Genomic DNA, 20,457 nt, shown 5'->3' on the forward strand with positions numbered 1-20,457 from the left:
TCCAAATTCTCTGCATGCTCACCAACACATGTTATTGTCTGTCTTTTTATTCTAGCCACCCTATGGGTATGAAGTGGTATCTCATTGTGGTTTTTGGATTTGCGTTTCCCTACGGCTAATAACTCTGAGCATGTTTTCATGTGCTTATTGGCCATTTGTATGTCTCCTTTGGAGAAACATCTATACAAATCCTTTGTTTTTTTTTTTTTACACTTTTTATTTATTTTTATTTTTATTTTTTTGGCTGCGCTGCATGGCGTGCGGGATCTTACTTCCCCAACCAGGATTGAACCCAGGCCCTCGGCAGTGAGAGCACAGAGTCCTAACCACTGGACCACCAGGGAAGTCCCAGAAATGCAACAGATTTCTGTATATTAATCTTGTATCCTGTAACCTTGCTGAATTCGTTTATTAGTTCTTACAGATTTGGGGTAGAGGCTTTAGGGTTGTCTACATAGAGTATCTTGTTATCTGCAAATAGTGCCAGTTTTACCTCTTCCCTTCCAATTTGGATACCTTTTACTTCTTTTTCTCCTCTGCCCCTTTTTCATAAGGACACCTGTGGTGGCATTTAGGGCCCACTTGGATAATCCAGGATAAGCTCTTCCTCTTGAGATCTTTAGTTTAATCACATCTTTTGCCACATAAGGTAATACGGAGTCTGGGAATATGGAAGTGAATATACCTCTGGAGGGGCATTTTTAAGCCTGTCACAGAGGTTTGTTAAATATACCAAACAGAAAAGTTCATATGTAATTCTCTGTTGCTAGCATAAGAAGACAAATCCAGTAGCTTAGCTCCAAGGATTGGGGTAAGTTGTACTTTGTCTTCAAGAATCTACTGGAGTGGGCTTCCCTGGTGGTGCAGTGGTTAAGAACCCGCCTGCCAATGCAGGGCACACGGGTTCGAGCCCTGGCCTGGGAAGATCCCACATGCCGCGGAGCAACTAAGCCCGTGAGCCACAACTACTGAGCCTGCGCTCTAGAGCCCACAAGCCACAACTACTGAGCCCGCACACCACAACTACTGAAGCCGGCGTGCCTAGAGCCAGGGCTCCGCAACAAGAGAAGCCACCGCAATGAGAAGCCCAGGCACCGCAATGAAGAGCAGCCCCTGCTCGCCACAACTAGAGAAAGCTCACGCGCAGCAACGAAGACCCAACGCAGCCAAAAATAAATAAATAAAATAAATAAATTCATTAAAAAAAAAAAAAAGAATCCACTGAACCTTTCCAAACCAACATCTCTCTGTTGCTAACTCTGGCTGTTGGCTGGGCCCCCAGACCCTCCCGAAGGCAGTGGGCAGAGGGCCACGAGCTCTGTGAGGACATCCAGCCACCCACTGGCTCTTCAGCATCCAAGAACAGAGGGGACCACTCTCTGAATGCTTCGGAGGTTGTGAATAGGGAGGAACCTGGAAGAGGGGGAACTTCCGTTCCCTTCTGCTGCTCCCGCCATCCCCCCAGCTTGGTAAATCCCTTCCTCGGGGGGAAAAAGGGCTTCCCCTGCTGGGCCAGCCCTCCTCTCTGTGCAAGGGCAGCCAGCTGAGGTCTGGTGCCAGCTGGGCAGCTGCCTAGAATGTTTTGCAGCCTGGCGAGCTGCCTGCGAGCGAGGCCGTCCCACACCATGGCCCTGGGAGCTTGGGTCTGCAGAGGTAGTTGGAATTGTACAAAAAGAGTGACACATAACACCGTATCTTCCTTCACAGGCAGACCACGATGGCCTCTCAATGCAGCAAATGAAGCCCTCTCTCCCAGACCAAGGCCACTCCCTGGGAACAACCCCAGATGCTCCTGTGTGATGGGAAAGAAGATTGGGGGACCCCTGGGGGCTGGCTGAGACCATAACTTACAAAAGGCTGAACTGAGGAAACTGGATTTCTCGATTCACACTAGCCCAAAAGACCATGAAAAACAAAGGCTTGATTCTTAACAGTCATGTGGCTTTTTGGCCTCTGGCCATGAAGCTGAGGACAGAGGCTGTTTATTCCTGCCTTGCATTTTGAAGCTTCCTGAGTTGATAACCGGAGCTCCTTCAGGACAGCTGTTCATGCTTCTTCTCTCGCCTAATTCTCTATGGAAGCTGCCAAGGTGGGGAAAAAATTTTTCACTGGGGAGAAATAGAATTCCAACAACAAAAATAGTTAGTTCTTTCTCTGAGACTGACCACGATCATTTTATCTACCGAAAACTTCTAAATGGAGCTTCTAGAAAGGGTCCTGGAAGAGATTTTAGCGATCAAGGAAGAAGTTTTGCACATGCCTAGAAGCCTCAGACAATCATGGATCAAATCTGAGGCAAAGAGTTCCTAGGACTCAAAAAAAATCTTAAAGCTACTACATATAAAAATGAGCTAATGAGCATGACTGAAGTATAGGTCTGTCAAAATAGATGTGACAGTGAAATCTGCATCAAGAGAGGCTTGGGTCTTCTGGGGCCAGTTCTGGTGCAGCCATGTGGTGTCACTGTGTTAGAGGCATGCAAATCTCTGCGGCTGTCCCTGGGAGGACTCAGTTTATTTGCTCAGTTTTTGAGGTGATTAATGGGGAGTATAGGCTGGCCTCACAATACTCTGGAGCCAGAACATGCAGTGATGTTGGAGATGCCTTGGAAAACGGCTCTCATTGTGCTGCAGGCTAGTGATGGGAGCAAAGCCCAGCTGAGTGGTAAATTCCTGGGTCAATAAGAACACAGAGTTCCAGCCAGCAGCACAAAGATCTGGAAGAATGTGACTTGGGAGGAATCCAAGAACGGCTGAAAGAGATTGATTCTAAAAAAGCCACCGTGCCTGGGATGGTGGTAGCCTGGTGGTCACGGGGGCAGATAATGTTGGAGCAGTGGGTAGAGGCCCCTGACTGCTGGTTGTAGGACTGGAGACCCTGACTGCGCAGGGGAGGAAGTGGGGCAGTCTGAAGCATCCTTCACAGAGGCTAGCACAGCTGGGGACCGGATTTCATTTGTGGGTTTGACCCCTAGAATCTCCTTGGCACTGATGACCCCAATCTCCTGCTAGTGCTGAAAACATGAGCCTGGTTGGCATGGAGACCTGGGCAGAAAACCCCCTAGATGCCTCTGGTCTGTGGGGAAGTAGTTGCTGGAGATGGAGCCTGTGAATGTCAGAATGGTCATCTTCATGCTCAGGTCAGCCCGTGCATCTTGATGGAGCAGAGGAGCTGCCCTAGAGCAGCAGCAAACCCTGGTTTTTTGGTGAGATGTCACCTGCTGGGTCAAAGACTTCTTTCTCGAGCTGAAGCTGGCCGCTGATGGGCTGTGTCTACTGGTCACCTGGATGAGAAGCTTCTCGTGAGGGACAATGGCTTGAGAGGTTGAGGCCTCCAAAAGCTGGTCTTGACAGCACTGACCTAAAGTGACCCTTGCAATTCAGATCAACTATCTGAAATCTGCTGTTGGGTTACCTGTCCGGAAGCAGATGCTCCTGATTTGGAGGATGAGGTTACTCTGCCCCAAACGCAATGCTGTAACGATGATGTTTCTCGGCCCCAAATGGCAACAGGCTGGGTCAGGCCTCCTTTGGAGCCTAGAACATTGTTCTGAAGCTTCTGTTCATATTGGTCAAAAACACTGAGAGTTCAGTAATTTTCCTTGTTGGGTTTTTTTGTACCTTGTAGTGAATGACGGTCCACAACATTAGGTGGACTTCATAAGCTGGGTTCAGAACTGTGTTCTCCAAAATCAGCAACCTGAATCCTGCAGGATATGTGTTCCTGTAGACTGCCTCCTGGATTTGTGTCTTCTGTTTGAAACTTGTGGTCTTCCTCCTGAATACCAGGATAGTTTCCCTGTGCTCGGTCATCCTCTCATTCTGAGAGATGCAAGTTAATGCATAGATTCCAAGAATTTGAGAATCCTTGCAGCTTTCTGTTGGAGGAGGTAATTGAGGTGACGTGACCACCATTTGACCCTCCAGATGGACCCAGGCCATGTGGGGCTTCTGCCCCCTCCCCTGTCCATGGCATGTACACTCTGCCCACTGTCCGCACAGTGGGAGCTGTTTGCAGGGACACAGCTGAGAGAGTAAAAGGTGTGGAGACCACCTGCACTGTGCACACAGTTGAACCCAGTTAAAGTCTCTACAGAAATTTTTAAGATACTGTCAGGTGGATGCTGAGATCTACTCACCTTACAGCCCAAGACAAGCCTTGAAAGTGAGTTCCTTTGCTTATTAAGCCTGCCACCTACCAATCTGGAGTGCTTTGCCTCCTTCTTTGGTTTCTCTTTGCCCTCTGAGTACCGGGGCCAGTTTGCAAACCAACACTTTCCTAGAAGCTGTCTGCTTCTGTGTCCTTTATAACTGTCCGGTCAAAGACCAGCTCTGCCAAGGGCCTGGTTATATTTCCGGGGGTAGCTGCTCTTCAAGGCTTCTAGCATGGAGTGGCTGTGCCTGAGGGCAGCAGTGCTTTAGGGACGCTGAGCTTGGACATGGGATTGGGGTGGGGCCAGCATCAGCAGCACTAATAATGGGAATAATGACGGCAGCGTCAGGTCCCACAGCACAGTGTTGCCTCATCCCACCTCCAGTGACCTTCCTGCCTCTGGTGTTTCTACCCTGTGTGTCCTTCCCCCGCTACACACACACACAATTCTCACCCACCCACGGGGCAGGTGATATTACATGAAAGAGAGAGATGGGAGCAGTGACTTGGAGTCATAGTTTATGACTTCTTGAAGTCATAGTTTAAAAAAGTAGTCATAATTTAAAAAAATCAGTTACTTTAACTTATATTGTCGTATCGCCTACTTTTGTGGGTTTGCACTGGTGATTTATAATCCAGTGGTTTCAACGTGTTTTCTCCAGCGTTACTAGGAGATGCACTATGCCTCCATTACTGACAGGGGCTACTGCACGTGTGTTTCTCAGTTTTGAGCTGCATAGGAGGATCTCGTTAGAGACTGGGGAAAGTGAGGGAATATGCTATTTCAGAAGACCACTTTCCCATTCGTATACTCCCCATCCCAGAATCACTGGCCATAAAGAGTATCGAGGAAAGCTAGTTTAAGGGAATAAAAAGCCCTATTTACTTTTTCCTGACTATCACCCAATGAGCTGTCAAAGACCCCATATGGGACCATCAGAGAAACTTGTGGTCATTAACAAAAATAATAAAAGCCTAAGTTTATTAGAAACTTGTCAGCCAAGGAAGCCACTGGTTGAATGAATTCCATCCAACTGACTCCGCTAGAGTGTTGAGCTCTTGGGTTTCACAAGGATTTGTTTGAATTGTTAGTCACATGGCAGAAATTAGAAATTGAGATCTAAACTGGGGTTGGTCAGAATTTGTAAACCAAGAGAGTTGCTGAAATGGTTTGTATTTGAACAGTTTATCTGTGAGCTTATCTTTCGGAAACACACGACTCTGCCATGTAAACTGTTGCCTGAGCTGTTTGAGCTTAAACAGTCTTTCTGTATTTTAAGTTTTTGGTTTCTGTGTAGTTTATCTAGTTGACAAGATGTAATTGCTTCACGTTTCTATCTCTCAGTCACAATTTTTGGATCATACTTCAACCATGTCTATGGGACAGACCACATCCTTGTCTAGATGATCTGTCTATACCTACATCACTGAGTTAAGTAAAGGGTCATGATGGAGGTCACTTGAGGAGTTTCACTTGATGTTAGACCTTCTTGCTTCTATCAGCAAGATCATTTGATAAAAGAGCAGCTATGTGCAATACTTAAGAATTTTTATAACCAATATTTGACCATTGCAACAGTGACAAACACTGAGTTGATAGTCTACTTCTAAGCCAGGAACCAAATGTATCCAATTTAAGCCAAGAAAATAATTTGAAGAGCCTTTTTTTTTTTTTTTTTGGCTGCATTGGGTCTTCATTGCTGTGTGTGGGCTTTCTCTAGTCGTGGCGAGCGGGGGCTACTGTTCTTTGCAGTGCACGGTGTTCTCATAGCAGTGGCTTCTCTTGTTGCAGAGCACGGGCTCTAGGCACGCTGGCTTCAGTAGTTGAGGTGCATGGGCTCAGTAGTTGTGGCTCACAGGATTACTTGCTCCGCATGGGATCTTCCCAGACCAGGGCTCGAACCCGTGTCCCCTGCATTGGCAGGCGGATTCTTAACCACTGCGCCACCAGGGAAGTCCCAAGAGCCTTGTTTTTACCAAATTTTCTCATGCCGTTGTTTTCCAGATCTCTTAAAGCAAACTTAAAAATCATTGAAAAGACTATAAGGGTGGAAAAGCAACATTCTTCCTCTAAAATTGAGAAGGCATTCATATGACCAGGATGGCTATTTTTTAACCCACTGCCAGTCCAGTCTTGTGAATCTCTCAGGCAAGGAGATGTTTGGCCTTAGTGACACTGTCTGGTTCTCAGTCATTCTCTGATCCAGAGCATGTAGGGGTTTTTGCACCACTTTTTGGACCTTCTTTAAGGTGTGAAATAGGTATGCCTGAGGACAGAATAAAGCACCCCAGAACTGTTCCTCACAGGTTAAGATTTCTGGTTTTAAATTGAGGCTCACATTTTTCTCTTTCTTGAATTAAGATGCCTAAAGACTGCTTTTTCTTAGAGGGGAAATCAATAGACCAAATGGACCCAGAGTAATACCAGGGAATTTCCTGAGAGTAGGCATTAGTTTATTGAGATGGTGAGTACCTGTCCAATTTGTGGGCAGTAGCCAATAAGCTTTTTCTTTTGGTAGAACAAATCCAATATCAGTCATTTGGGGGCACCCAATGACCCACTGTTGGCCAAAATACCCTGATGAGGTTGTCTGATTAGGTCCTACAGCTTTGAGACAAGTCAACAAGTGTAGTTGAGTACCATTCAGTGAGATATACAGTAGAGATCAGAGGGTAGAGCCATGGTCAAGGAGACTGGCTTTTCCTTGTAGGATCTGTAAGAGAGAAACCCTCCACTTGCATAATAAGTCTCTTACCATTTAATCTCTTACCAAACTCGACTTGTGAGTTTTGTTGAAGTGCTGATTGCTATGAGAGATACCTATATTTCATTTTAATGGAGACAGAAAATTCCCATTCTTAGGGTGACGTGATAGAGGGTCTTAGATTTTTGGCTACCTGGCTTGTTATAATATTTGCCATCTATAAAATCACACAGGAGTTAAGTTCTACCACCCAGAAATCAACTGATTCACTGCAAGGGATTGGTACTGTAGGAAACTGGGTGACATTCAAAGGAAAGTGGTTATAAAGCCAATGTTTGGTTGAATTATATGGTTAAGTCATGGAGTGACTAGGGTGCAAACCACAGCATTAAGAATAGGGGCCTAAATGGGTGCCATAGTTAGGAGGCAACAAATATCTACTCACTATCCAGAATCTTAAGGCAGCAGAGAGAGAAAAAATAACTAGGTAAAGAAATAATGAAACATGTGAAGACATGAATGACAGTGTTCTAGGCATTTGCGATCTAGTTCTAATGTCTAGGGTGGAAGGTCTACTTCACATTGACTTGAGGCCATAGGTTCCTCAGGCTGTTGGCATCTGAAGGATTCTTAAGAATCTTTAGTTTGAGATCTCCAGTTCAGATGGCTTTTCACTGGTATAAGGTAGCGTTTTGTCTTCTTAACTGAGTGATGCGAATCTGGGGATCAACTCTTTGTAATCTGATCATAGTGTGGTGGTTGGCAGAACCCGGTAGGAGCCTTTTCATCAGGTTTGGGAGCTCCTTCCTCTGAGGTCCCTTCTAGAGGCCCAGGTCTCAGGTTTTAGGTCGTACTAGGAAGTGATTGGGAGGAGCTGAGGAAAGGCTGCCTGAAGCTGACAGTCTTATCATCAACAGACAACTCAAAGATAAACAAAATATGACCAAAATGTATCCAAAACCCTTTGAAGGCAATAATTCTATCAAGTCCATTTGGAAATGCTCTGAGGGATGCTAAAACCTGGGCTTTTGTCCATGTCCCATCTTTGTAGTTTCCCAGCATTTTGGGTAAAAGATGAGGCAGGTGCTACAAACCTCCTTGGTAGCTTTAGTAAATTCCCCACCAACACTGACCAAGGACAGTAGCCAACCTCATGTAAAGACCTCCCAGGGTTCCTTTTGAGGTCTTCTGGCACCAAGAGCCTACGCTGAGGGCACTAGAGATCATTCTCTAACCACCTTCAGTCACTTCTTTCCTGAGATCTTTTTTCCCATTTCAGAGCCACTTTCTGACATTTGGTGTGTTGGTCACTTTGAGCTAGTCCAGATATTTGGCTCTGAGAAGCTATAAGGACCATGAGTTTAGTAAGGGCTACCTACTCGGTATGGTGTCCATCCAGAGCTTTTCTTTTGTGCTTCAGGTTGTTCTTTTATTGAGTATGTTTCTATCTTTCTAGTAGCCATTTCCATAGAAAACATCAGGGCTTTTAGGAGTTTCTTAATCTACTAGTGACCATTTTACATTTGACTTCCTGAAGATATCATGAACCTTCACTGTTTCCAGAACATCCCCAAATCATACCAACCAACTCAAAGACATACACGTTTTCAATATATGTATTAACATATATTTTATCCACAGCCAATCGGCAAGCTCTAGTGATGTGACAAGTTTAAGTAGATTCTTCTGTCTTTTAAGTAGAGTGTCTCTTCTAAAGATTAGTTAAAATCTGTTATAGTACATAGAGCCTGTGCGTTTCCTGTTTCAATTCCACAAACAATGTCAAATATGGACTTTCTATGGTAGTCTCCAACAATTCTGCTTGAGGGATAGATGGTTCCTGAACCATCAAAGCAGAGGTTAAGCATCAGAGGGTTCTCCTTATTAGATAAAGGACAAGTGTGTTAGGGGTCAAGAAAATACAACTGCAGATATAAATAGGTGAGGGAGAAAGTCACAAAATCTCATGGGAGGTGAGTGTGGTTGCTGAGAAATACTGACTATTTTCAATGAGCAGAAAGAATTGTATGGCATGAGGGACCATTACGTTAAAAGGAGATCCTGGGGGTAAGTTGGTGGGTCTCCCGATTCTTGGGCTGCTGTTGCTGCTGCTCTGAGGCACGGTGAATGAGCCTTTGCTACTGGATCAAGAAAAAGGCTGGCATAAGTCTTTGCCTCAAGTCCTCAGGATGCTGGGTAAAACTTGGAAGGCTTTGTGTGTGACTGAATGAATAGAGAGCCATTTTGGAAGTTGTTGGAAGGCTAGCATTAGGTTACAAAATGCCTTCTCATGTTTGGGTTCCTGTATCCATTGCCCATGGCTTCCATAACAAATTACTCCAACCTTAGTAGCTTGCACCAACAAAAATTTATTCTCCCGCAGTTTTAGAGGCCAGAAGTCTGAAGTCAAGTTGTTGGCTGTGTTCCTTCAGAAGGCTCTAGAGTAGAATCTTTCCTTGCCTCTTTCAGCTTCTGGTGGCTGCAGACATTCCTTTGCTTGTGGCTGTATCACTCCCATCTCTGCCCTTCTTCACATGACCTTCTTTTCCCTCTGTGGGTCAATACTCTGTGTCTCCTATAAGGACACTTGTCATTGGATTTAGGTCCCAACCAGATAATCTGGGATAATCTCATCTCAAGATTCTTAACTAAATTATATCTGCAAAGACTCTTTTACCAAGGAAGGTCACAATCACAGGTTCTGGGATGTGGACATAACTTTGGGGGGCCACCGTTAAATACACTACTGCTCCCGAGAACAGGGTGCTATGACACTGAGGACTTAGTTTAAGTCAGAGAAATGCGGTGATTACAAAAAAGTTAGGAACGCACTTTACAATAGCCAGTGTGACCCCAAATCTTCTTTAATTGTTTTTTACTGTCAAGACAGGGCAGTTCTGAATGGCTTATAATGAACCTTCCTGGGGTAGGCTTATGTAATGTGGTTTGTTTCTGCCAAGATTATACTTTACCTCTAGAAACTTTACATTCTTTGTGAACAAAAATAATAAGTAGGTAAATTAATCTGTTTTGGAGTTTATCTTATTCCTTAGAACATAGCAAAATGCCACAGACATACTGGAGAAGAGAGAAATCCTAGAGAAATTTAAGGTTTTTAAGACCCGAATTTAAAACTTGTAAAAAGTAGAAGGGGCTCCTTCTGTAAGGATGAGGACTTCAGCACCAGCTCGGTGTGGCGCAGCTATGCTACCCGGCGGCAGACCCGGGGCCGGAAGGAGAATGGGTTGTCTGAGATGCCTTCCAAGGACTCTCGCCCCCAGACCTTGGGCCCCCACGTGTTCCTGTCCCTCCGCCGATCTCTGTAGGTGGATGCAATCCACCTTCCTCTGAAGAGACACCCAAGAACAAAGTGGCCTCGTGGTTGAGCTGCAGTATGTTAGTGAAGGTGGCTTTGCTGACTCTGATAGCCGTTCATCCTTCAAAACTAGTGAAGGTGGGGAAGGTCACGCTGGGGGAGGCAGAGGGGAGGCTGAGAAGGCTTCCACCTCAGGGCTGGGCTTCAAGGATGAGGGAGACATCAAGCAGCCCAAGAAAGAGGACCCTGATGACCGAAACAAGATGTCAATAGTTACTGAAAGCTCTCGAAATTATGGTTACAATCCTTCTCCCGTGAAGGCTGAAGGACTTCGCCGCCCACCAAGTAAGACTAGCATGCATCAGAGCCGACGACTCATGGCCTCTGCTCAGTCAAACCCTGATGACATCCTGACACTGTCCAGCAGCACATATGCACCCAGTATCACAGCACATAAATATATAGATGAAACATTGATGAAGATGGTCTGGAAGTGAATTCCCTCTTCCTCAGGGGACCTCAGTATATTTTATCTTAAGGCCTTGAGATGACTGGATGAGGGCCATCTACATTACAAGGATAACCTGCTTTATTCAAAGTGTACTAATTTAAATGTTAATCTCATTGAAAAAATACCTTCACAACAACACTCAGACTGGTGTTTGACCAGTCTAGGTACTGTGGCCCATGAAAGGTGACACAAAAAATAAGCAAGCATACCAAATAAGGTAATATTCATCATTTCCAGGGATTAGGAAATGAATATATCTTTGGAAGCCATTTTTGTTTATTTAAAAATTAAAAATTTTTTTTTAATAAATTTATTTTATTTTATTTATTTATTTTTGGCTGTGTTGGGTCTTTGTTGCTGTGCACGGGCTTTCTCTAGTTGCGGCGAGCGGGGGCTACTCTTCATTGCAGTGCGTGGGCTTCTCATTGCGGTGGCTTCTCTTGTTGCGGAGCACGGGCTCTAGGCGTGTGGGCTTCAGTAGTTGTGGCACGTGGGCTCAGTAGTTGTGGCTCGTGGGCTCCAGAGTGCAGGCTCAGTAGTTGTGGCGCACGGGCTTAGTTGCTCTGTGGCATGTGGGATCTTCCTGGTCCAGGGCTCGAACCCGTGTCCCCTGCATTGGAAGGCGGATTCTTAATCACTGCACCACCAGAGAAGTCCCAAAAATTTAGAATTTTTAAATTAAAAAATTTTCAATGACTTATAACATTATATAAGTTTCAAGTGTATGATAGTATTACGACTGTATACTCTATAGCGCGCTCACCAGCAAAATTTGAGTTTCTATCCATCACCATACAGTGATCCCCTTTATCCATTTCACCCTCCCCACTGCCCCTTCCCCTCTGGTAACCACTACTCTGATCTCTGTATCTGTGTGTTTGGTGTTTGGTTTGGTTTGTTGGTTTGATTTGTTCATTTATTTTATTTCTTTGTTTGCTTTTTATATTCCAGATATGAGTGAAATCATATAGTATTTGCCTTTCTCCATCTGACTTATTTCTCTTTGCATAACACTCTCAATGTCCATCCATGTTATCACAAATGGGAATATTCTCATCTTTTTTTATGGATGAGTAGTATTCCATTATGCGTTTGTGTGTCTTTCTGTGTGTGTGTGTGTATAACATCTTCTTTATCCATTCATCTATTGATGGGCACTTAGTTTGTTTCCATATCTTGGCAATTTTAAATAATGCTAAGATGAACACAGGGATGCATATAACTTTTCGAATTAGTGTTCTCGTATTCTTTGGATAAATACCTAGAAGTGGGATAGTTGGATCATACAGTAGTTCTATTCTTAATTTTTTGAGGAATCTCCATACTATTTCCATAGTGGCTGCACCAATTTTCATTCCCTCCAACAGTGTATGAGGGTTGCCTTTTCTCCACACCCTCAACAATCCTTGTTATTTAAGTGCAGGCAGCGAACCTAACCCTGTGGGATTCCCAGCGTGCCCCCAGGTGGGAGGGTTGTTTATGAAGGTCTTACTGTGTGCCAAGTCATTAATTGGAATGTTTTATTTAATGGTTACCTAATCCTTACAATTGCTAAAAGTGCCTGCATTCTGGTTTGTCCTAGGTCATAGACAATAAGTGGCATATGTAGTTAGGTGTTATTTTATGGAATTAAGAAAGAAATCTTTAAGATCCCCGTGTCCATTTCCAAACTAGTAGTTCAGATGTTATGGTGTTGATCTAGACATTGATAATCCTCTGTTGGCAGTTTAGAAAAATAAAATAACAAGGGGAAACTAACAGCCTAGTTGAAGGGAACCACTTGTAAAGTAAACCTGACTCTTCAAATAAGGGTTCCACACTTGCCTTCAGGGGCTGTCACTCTTCACTTCCCCAAGCCTGAGAATCAGATGTGAAAAGTGACAAATAACATGACAGTAGAGGCGTCTGTACAACATGGAGTGCTTCTGTGAAGGGAGGGAATGTGGTGGACAGTCCCTGGGGCCTTGGGGAAGCCAGGCGTGGTACTGGGCAGTACAAAGTTTCTCGTCACTGCCCTGGGTGGTGTTGGGCACCTCTCACAGGGACTCGTGATACAGGACACTTGGCCCTTCCAATGTGATTTAAACCTGCTCAGCTTTATCCAGACAATTAATCTTCACAGCAATCCTATGACTGTTAACTCCTTTTACAGTTAAGGGGATATAGTAGATGCAGGATTGGGCTCATGGTCATGCAGGAAGGTGACAGAGCCAGGCCTCTCTGGTTCCAGATGTTTGTCTTGAAAGATTTCAAACAGAAAAGTTGAGAGAATAGTAGAGTGGACACCCATATGTCCTCCAAACTAGGTTCAACCTTTATGAATATGTTACTCTAGTTATGTGTTCCTCTTCTGCGTATATTTTGCAGAACCATCCTAAAGTTGCAGACCTCCTGATACTTCATCCCCACATAAGTGACACATTCACCCTGAAGAGATTTGACACCAATCTCTCATATCCACTAATACCCATCCATACTCAATTTTCCCCATTGTCTCAGAGTCTCCTAAGGATGTATCTTTCATACAAGTGCCCCCTCACATTTCACACTTTATAATTGTTTTTTTCCCAATGAGTTTGGTGTTTAAAGACACCAGAGCAGTTGTCTTTTCTTCATGGTGTGTCCATGTTATACTAGAGGCTGGTCAGCTGAAGCCGGCAGGCCCAATCTGGCCATGCTCATTCACTTCTATATTGTCTCTGGCTACTTTCATGCTGCAAGAGCAGATCTGAGCAGTTCCCACAGAGACCTGAAAAGCTGAAAACATTTCCTATCTGCCCTGTCCATAATGGTTGTTTCCCCAAGTAATACTGTCACTATTCTTGACCTTTGTTTTGGTGTATTAGATTTCTGAGCTCGTTCAGCATATAAAGTCTGCACAAATGGACAATTATAAAGAACCATTTATCCATCTACTGATTTTTATTCATTATTGGTCATCCATTCTTCTTTCACTTCCCTGGGATCACAGAAGAAATCACAAAAGACTTCACAGAATGAGTAGCCATTTCAAAGTGATATTTGGTTACCAGTAGGGACGTTTGATTTTCTTCAAAAGGAGATATTTTTGACCCTGTAAGTGTCTTTTGGGTCTAATTGGGACAGGTAACAAAATTCAGCCTATGGGTTAGAGCTGTGAGTTGAATTGCCATTGTTCAACTTTTTTCTCACAAGCAAACTCTCCATGAGGTCCCTCAGCATCCGAGGGCAAAAGGGCCAAGTACACTGGGGTCTCTGCTCCTTCTTCTGGGCTTTTGGTGGCTCTGGGTCCCGCCATGTCAGTTCTCACCCACCCTGGGCAGCAGGCATTCAGGAGGATCTTGTCCCCTCCTCTCTGCTCACTCAGTTTCCTGGCTTGGATTCTGGACAGGACCGTGATGCCGATTTTCGTCACCCCATATGCGGTCTCTGGCCAGCCCTCCTTCCCGTGGACCCCCTTCTTTGTGTCTTCCACAAACTTGTTCATGAGCCCCACCAGCTCCTCCTCCGTGACGGTCTCGCTTCGAAACTTCTGCTGCAGTTCGGGGCTGCAGTTTTCAAGAGCTTTGAAGCCCCATCTGCTAGACACATTCAGCACTCTACCTAAAGCACAACACAAACCATTACCTAGAAAGGTGAGCACAAGCAGGATGGATACCCAGTTCTCTGGGATGCTGGACCACAAATTTCCACTGGAGATCACCAGTTTCCTGTGAGATGAATTAAGGCTGCACTTATGAGACAAGGAAATGAAACAGTCTTGGAACCTGTCCGAGCCATGATGTCTGGGATGATAGTAGAGAAAGAAATGCTCTAATGGGGAGGGCAGTGCCCCAATTTCCAAAAGAAAATGAAAAAGGTGTATCGAGGGAAGTGCTCAGGGAATGGGAGGAGTGCTCATTGCACCCAGGAGTAGACAGCGTCTTTTCCTCAAAGGCATCCTTTGGGACCAGCTGAGGATCTTAGGTCACTTGGGCGGTGCTCTATGCCAGGTCCCTGGTGACCAGCAAAGAGCTGATGGGTTTGTGGCTGGCAGCTCCAGCGTGACCGGACCGCAGCCGATTAGGAAGGCTCAGATGGAGGAAGGTGAAATCAAATCAGTTCAGTGGGCTGAACTGCATGCTATTTTCTCTGGGTTTGGGTTTTTATCAGCTCGGGAGTAGTAACTCAAGCCCTAGCTCTATGATGACCGAGGAGGGCAGTGGAAACTGGATTATCTAAGGGATGCCCACATAAGCACGACACTCTGGGAGTCAAATGGGAAGTTAGGAGGAATTAAAGTAGGACAACTTAATGCCCATCAGAAGAACCACTTCCAGGACTGGAAGGGGATTGGAACCCGAAAGTGGATGTTCAGCTGTGCTTATTTGAAGTGACTCTCTGGGTCCACGAGATGAGTGGAATGGGGCGCTGTAGTAACACACGGATGGGATAATTGTCATATATGACTCTAGCATCGTCTGAGGCACAAAACGCCAGGGAATGTTTCATCTGTCAGCAAGAAAGACATAGACTGCATGCAGATGGGTATGAGACAGATTCCTTGAGGCCAAGGCCTGGCACAGAGCTGGCAAAACAGGTTGCAGGTAGTAGCTCTGGGAAGGTACAAAGGGTCCTGACGAGATGACCTGCTGTTTCTGGACCTGGCTCTGCATACCCGGCAGTAGATCGACGTGTCCAAGTTACATCAGGGGACTGGAACAGAAGACACTGCACCGATTTGGGCTGGTAAGATCTAATCTTCAGGCCAAGGAGCACACTCCCATCCTCAGAGTAGCGGTCTGCTTCAGAACTGGGACAGGAAATGAAACGCTGGTTGTCTCAAACTTGAGGAGGAAAGGTATGCACGCTGGCTTACACACATTCATGAGCATATGCTCACAGTCGACATGGTGGGGGCCTTGGAAGAGTCCCCACTGGATGGATTCCTCTCTCCTCCGGGGGACACGGGGAAGAGGGGGTGGGGAGGATGCCGGGGCAACTCTACAAATCTTTCCGCACATCCCTTCAACCTTCCTCTTTCCGACATGACCGTGGTCCTGGGACCAGGGCTGCTGCTCCCGATATAGAAGGCAGGGGGTAATCCTTAAGCAACTCAACTATAGATTTAAACTTTTTGTCAGAATTCTTAAGGACCTGATGGAGTGGATTGTCTTCACCCCATTTGGCAAATTTGGAATGACAGCAAATGCAGCTGTATTGACTAGTTAGTAGTCGAGAGAACCCACTAATTCTGGGCCTGGGTAACCCTACCTATATGATGGGAGTGGACTAAGGGGAGATACTTGTTAGACTAGTATTGTTGTGGGCAATCAGGATGAGCACAGTGGCCGAACTTAACACCACTTTGGAAGGTGAGACAGTTTGATTAAATGTTAATGACTAATGGGGAGCAGGGGGAATGAAATGAGGGTAAAGGATGATTAAATGGGTTACGCAGCAAGAGAAATCAATACTACACTGGTGCCTGGGGCGGCTGAGAGCAGGAGGTGATATCCTCTCTTAGCTCAACTATCACAGATGCCTGATCGTGTGAAGCCGCATTTTGTGAAGACCACTCCTGCTCTGTGACCTGACAATGTCAAGCGGAAGCCCTGGAATCCGAGTTACATCACTGTGGGATATGGTCACAGGACGTGGTGATGAACTGAAAGCATTGTTTATGACTGAGTGGGACTCTATTCATGTGCCAGCATCTCTTGAGTCTTAGTTTTCAGGTCACATGTACTACCATCCTGTGACATGGTGTCACACTGGCCTTGTTGGTAATATTCAACTATCATATGTAAAGGAGTCACAGGAAGGTACTGGTATTGATGATCAAGGGTGATGGGAGATAAAGTCTCCCCAGGATGTAATATTGATGGAAGATTACTAGTTGATGAAGAAGTGGTGTAGCTAACTATCAGCTAATTTCCATGCTGTAAATTAATTAGACAAGGAGGCCATTAGGCTGAGCTGACTCTAATTCCCCTGTGGCCTATGTAAACAAACCAAAATCTAAGCCTGTAAATGCCTCAAGGTGACAAAATCCGAACCTAAGGACCACGCATCACCAACAGCCACCTGGGCTAGAAGCTGCAGGCAATTAACAATTTCCTTACTTTGCTTCAGCCTGTTCTCCGTAACAGTCTCTTCCTGAGTTCCCGTCGGTGGAGCCATCCTCACCACTTCTGGTTTGGTGGTTTCCCATTCAAACAGATTTTTGTCTCAAATAATCTTTAAAATTTTATACATCTCAGTTTCTCTCTTAACAATACGAAATAGATTGCACAAAGAGTTGTATGCTAAATAAGGTACAAATAGCAACTGCTGTTTGAACAAGTGGAGAATCAAATTCGTACCAACACATGAAAATGGAAGCAGTGGCTTTATAGGCTGAATTATCTGTTCCTCTAAATCTACCCCTCTCCCACACTGGCTCCTCCCAAAGTTAGGCATATTTCTGATAGTATTTCTGTATCTGTAAAATAAATTTTGTACTAAATTTACATGCTCAAGGATTCTTTTGATGTAAGGGAGTCTTAGTGAAGGTCCAGAGGGCGCTCTCTGTAAGTGAAGGACTAAGCTTGGCCAAAGGAAGCTTCCGCCCTTTTTCTAGGCCATCTGGGAGGTGATATTAAGCCCTGAGAATGCCCTGCTTGAGAAGACTGTCCTTGTTTATATGGTGTTCTAGGCTCAGGCTACATAATCAATGTTCACACTTGATTATGGTGGGTGCCTTAGGCTACCTGGTATCAGCTGAACCTCTGGAGGGGCTGGAGAGTAAGGTCAGCCAAGAGGGCAGTGGGCCATGCCTATGTGACCGCCCCTCACCAAGAACACTGGATATTAAGGCTTGGGTGAGTTCCCTGGTTGGTAATACTCCACGTGCCTGTCACAGGTTGTTTTGGGGAGAAATACATGCGGCCCCCAGGATCTGCTGGGACAGGACAAGTGGCAGCTCCACGCCTGGTCTTTCTAGACCCTGCGCCATGAGGCCTTTACCACTGCTGAACTGAATCACTCTCCATTTTCTAAATTCATTGTTATTTTGAATGTAACAACTTTTTGCCGAGTTCTGGGCCCTTCTGGTGAGTTATTTAACCTGAGGATAGTCTAGGGACCTCCTGAACTTGTAAGTATCAAAGTATGTATAGTTCGTTTATCATCTAGAAACCAATATATGTAATACACAATACCAGTAGGATAAGAAGAAAAACTCAGGTGACCAGATGCAGAAGAAACTTCAGGGGGTCTAATGAATTGCTGGTAGTGTGAGCTCCACAAACCTGAATCAGGTCACTCTGAGAGGGGGACGGAGGAGAGAAGGTCTGGGATGGACTCCTAAGGGAACGCCACCTGTGAGGGGCACGGAGCAAGTCAAGGGCCTCTCAGAGGAGACCTTTGAGCTCAGAATGGAAAGAGAAGAAAGAGCCAGATGTGCAAACAGCAGCTGGACAGAGTACCAACGTCCTGGGCAGTGTGTAGAGGGACCTGAGGCTGCAGGGCACCTGGCCAGGTAGAGACACAGATTGAGGCCAGTGTAGCTGAGCAGGACAGGTAGCTGGGCCCGTAGATGAGACCAGAGGCAGGCAGGGCTGAGATGCACTGCAGCTTGGGCTCCAATCAGACTTACCTCGGGGTTTTATTAGAGGCAGGAGCTGCGTGCACACATCTTGGGTACCAAGGAAGTTTGTTTTCGTAGTCAGTTCTGCTTGAATATGAAACGGTGTGGGATTGCCAATTTTTAGGGCACAAGGAGAACAGAGTTGATAAATACTAGCCATACGGTAAAAATGCATTTCTGACACAATTTTTTTTTCTTTGAAATCTACATAATGTCTCTGTTAGTTAACAGTAGTGTGCCAGTGTGAATTTTGGGGTTTGATAACGCTGTGTAGTTTTGTAAGATGGCACCATCAGGGGAGGCTGAGTGAAGGGAGCCCATATGGCATCTGTGTACCATTCTGTGCAATTGTTTGTTTCAAAGTAAGTTAAAAGTTCTCCCTGCTGCTCCAAAGTTCAATCAGAGTGATACTGTGAAAACCTGGAGGCAGTCCTTAACAGTCTGATCAAGGCCCTCTAGCTGGAAAGGCTTGCAAATCTTAGAGGATTTTGCTCTCCTTTCCGCCTCCGGTCCGTCCTCCTTCCCTAGGGAGCGGGTTCTAGATCCCACAGCGGAGGTTCAGGCAGTAGCCCCGACCTGCCCAGTCTGGCCGCTCTCACAGAGGCTGCACCCCGCCTCCCCACCAGCTCACATCCACTTACACTGGAAGGCGATGCCCGCGTTGTTGACCAGCACATCGAGACCCCGAGACCCCAAGACCCCGTACTCCTTGTGCAGGAAGTCGCGCAGGGCGCGGATGCTCTGCAGGTCGATGTCCAGCTGGTGGAAAAGTGGGCACAGGCCCTCGGCCTGCACCGGCTGCACGGCCGTCGGGCCCCGTGCCGCGTCCCGCGCCGTGAGCACCACGTCCCCGGAGAACTGCCGGCACAGGTCACGCACGACGGCAAAGCCGATGCCCTTGTCGGCCCTGATGACCAGCATCACGCGGGTGGAGGAGGACATGGCCTGGCCCGGGGTGTGAGCTGAGTGTGGAGAGCTGAGGGTGGTGCGAGTCTTGCGTGGAGCGGGCTGGGCGGTAGGGAGGGGGGCGGGCAGTGCAGTGGTCAGGGCTTGGTAACAGTGGGAGAAGCCAGGAAGACCTGAGTTCTGGGATCCAGTGCCACGACTCCTAGAGAACTCAGCCCTGCCTCCTACCCTCCTTCCAAGGAGGGAAGGAGGGGCCAAATGTTCCAGAAGGTTCCAAATGACCAACTCCTGTCCGCCCCACGCCCATCCTCAGCCAAACCATACGCAATCCTCTTTTGATCCCAGCTCTGAGAGGCATAGTGGTTTGCAGGGTGTAGAGGTTGCTTTGCCCAGGCAAAACTGGAGGGTGAAGGGTTAATAGGGAGCTAGAGATTCCTGGCAGTTGACCAAAAAGTATTCGGCAGATCTCCAAAAGGAGAAAAAGTGTGCAGAGTAATTGTTTTGGGCCAGGCCCATCATCCCCTGCAGAATGGGAATGGTTGCTTTTTCCTAAAATGCAAAAAAAAAATTACTGAGGGGCGTTGCTTCTGAGCATGTAGCTCCCCCAGCCTGCTTAAGAGAAAATCAAAACAAAGAAGTAGGGCAAATGGTCCTGTGATTAGACTTTCAGCGGGCAGGGTAGCCAGCTCTCTGGATTCCCCGTGTGCCCTCACGTGGGAGGGTTGTTTATGAAGCTCGTACTCTGTGCCAGGCACTGATTAGGATGGTTACATAATCCTTAGGATTGCTAAAAGTGCCTATATTTTGGTTTTGTTTTATGTCAGCTTGATAAGTGGCATACCCAGTTATGTGTTATTTTTACGGAATTTTACACAGAGTGCTTCTGTGAAGGGAGGGAATGTGGTGGACAGTCCCTGGGGCCTTGTGGAAGCCAGGAGTGGTGCTGGGCAGTACGAAGCTTCTCGTCACTGCCCTGGGTGGTGTTGGGCCCCCCTCACAGGGACTCGTGATACAGGACACCTGTGCAATTCCAATGTGATTTCAACATTGTCTCCTGTATAGGGGCAATTAATCTTCACAGCAATCCTATGACTATTATCCCCATTTTACATTTGAGGGGATACAGTATTTTGATCAAGGTCATGCAGGAAGGTGGCAGAGCCAAGACTTTTTGGTTTCAGATGTTTGCCTTGAAAAGATTTCAAACAGAAAAGTAGAACGAATAGTAGAGTGGACACCCATCTGTCCTCCAAAGTAGGTCCAACAATTATGAGTAATT

General features: G+C 46.0%; 1 protein-coding gene and 1 long non-coding RNA gene across 2 annotated transcripts in view; one reads left to right on the top strand and one right to left on the bottom strand.

Annotated features, from left to right (window-relative positions):
• LOC309630193 overlaps window positions 1–20,457 on the top strand; it is a 45,672-nt gene that overhangs the window by 20,389 nt on the left and 4,826 nt on the right. The window contains exon 2 of the long non-coding RNA XR_014245518.1: window positions 1,708–4,164. This is a non-coding gene — a long non-coding RNA (uncharacterized lncRNA). The remainder of the gene's footprint in view (window positions 1–1,707; window positions 4,165–20,457) is intronic.
• LOC309628972 (carbonyl reductase [NADPH] 1-like) lies at window positions 13,797–19,229 on the bottom strand. The gene is made up of 4 exons (XM_082392567.1): window positions 18,904–19,229; window positions 18,684–18,810; window positions 18,282–18,489; window positions 13,797–14,266 (listed from the first exon to the last, which is right to left on the bottom strand). The coding sequence occupies exons 1-4, from the start codon at window positions 19,212–19,214 to the stop codon at window positions 13,812–13,814; spliced, it is 1,101 nt and encodes a 366-aa protein (XP_082248693.1). The 5' UTR covers window positions 19,215–19,229; the 3' UTR covers window positions 13,797–13,811.

This window comes from Balaenoptera borealis (assembly GCF_965194805.1).
Source record: "Balaenoptera borealis genome assembly, chromosome: 5".
Taxonomy (NCBI): domain Eukaryota; kingdom Metazoa; phylum Chordata; class Mammalia; order Artiodactyla; family Balaenopteridae; genus Balaenoptera; species Balaenoptera borealis.

Coding starts and splice junctions, on each gene's coding strand:
- LOC309628972 (XM_082392567.1), bottom strand. CDS start 19,214: ATGTCCTCCTCCACCCGCGTGATGCTGGTCATCAGGGCCGACAAGGGC. Junction 18,811..18,903: donor GCCTTCCAGTGTAAGTGGAT/GTGAGCTGGTGG, acceptor TGTGGGATCTAG/AACCCGCTCCCTAGGGAAGG. Junction 14,267..18,281: donor GCCTCTAATAAAACCCCGAG/GTAAGTCTGATT, acceptor GTTGTGCTTTAG/GTAGAGTGCTGAATGTGTCT.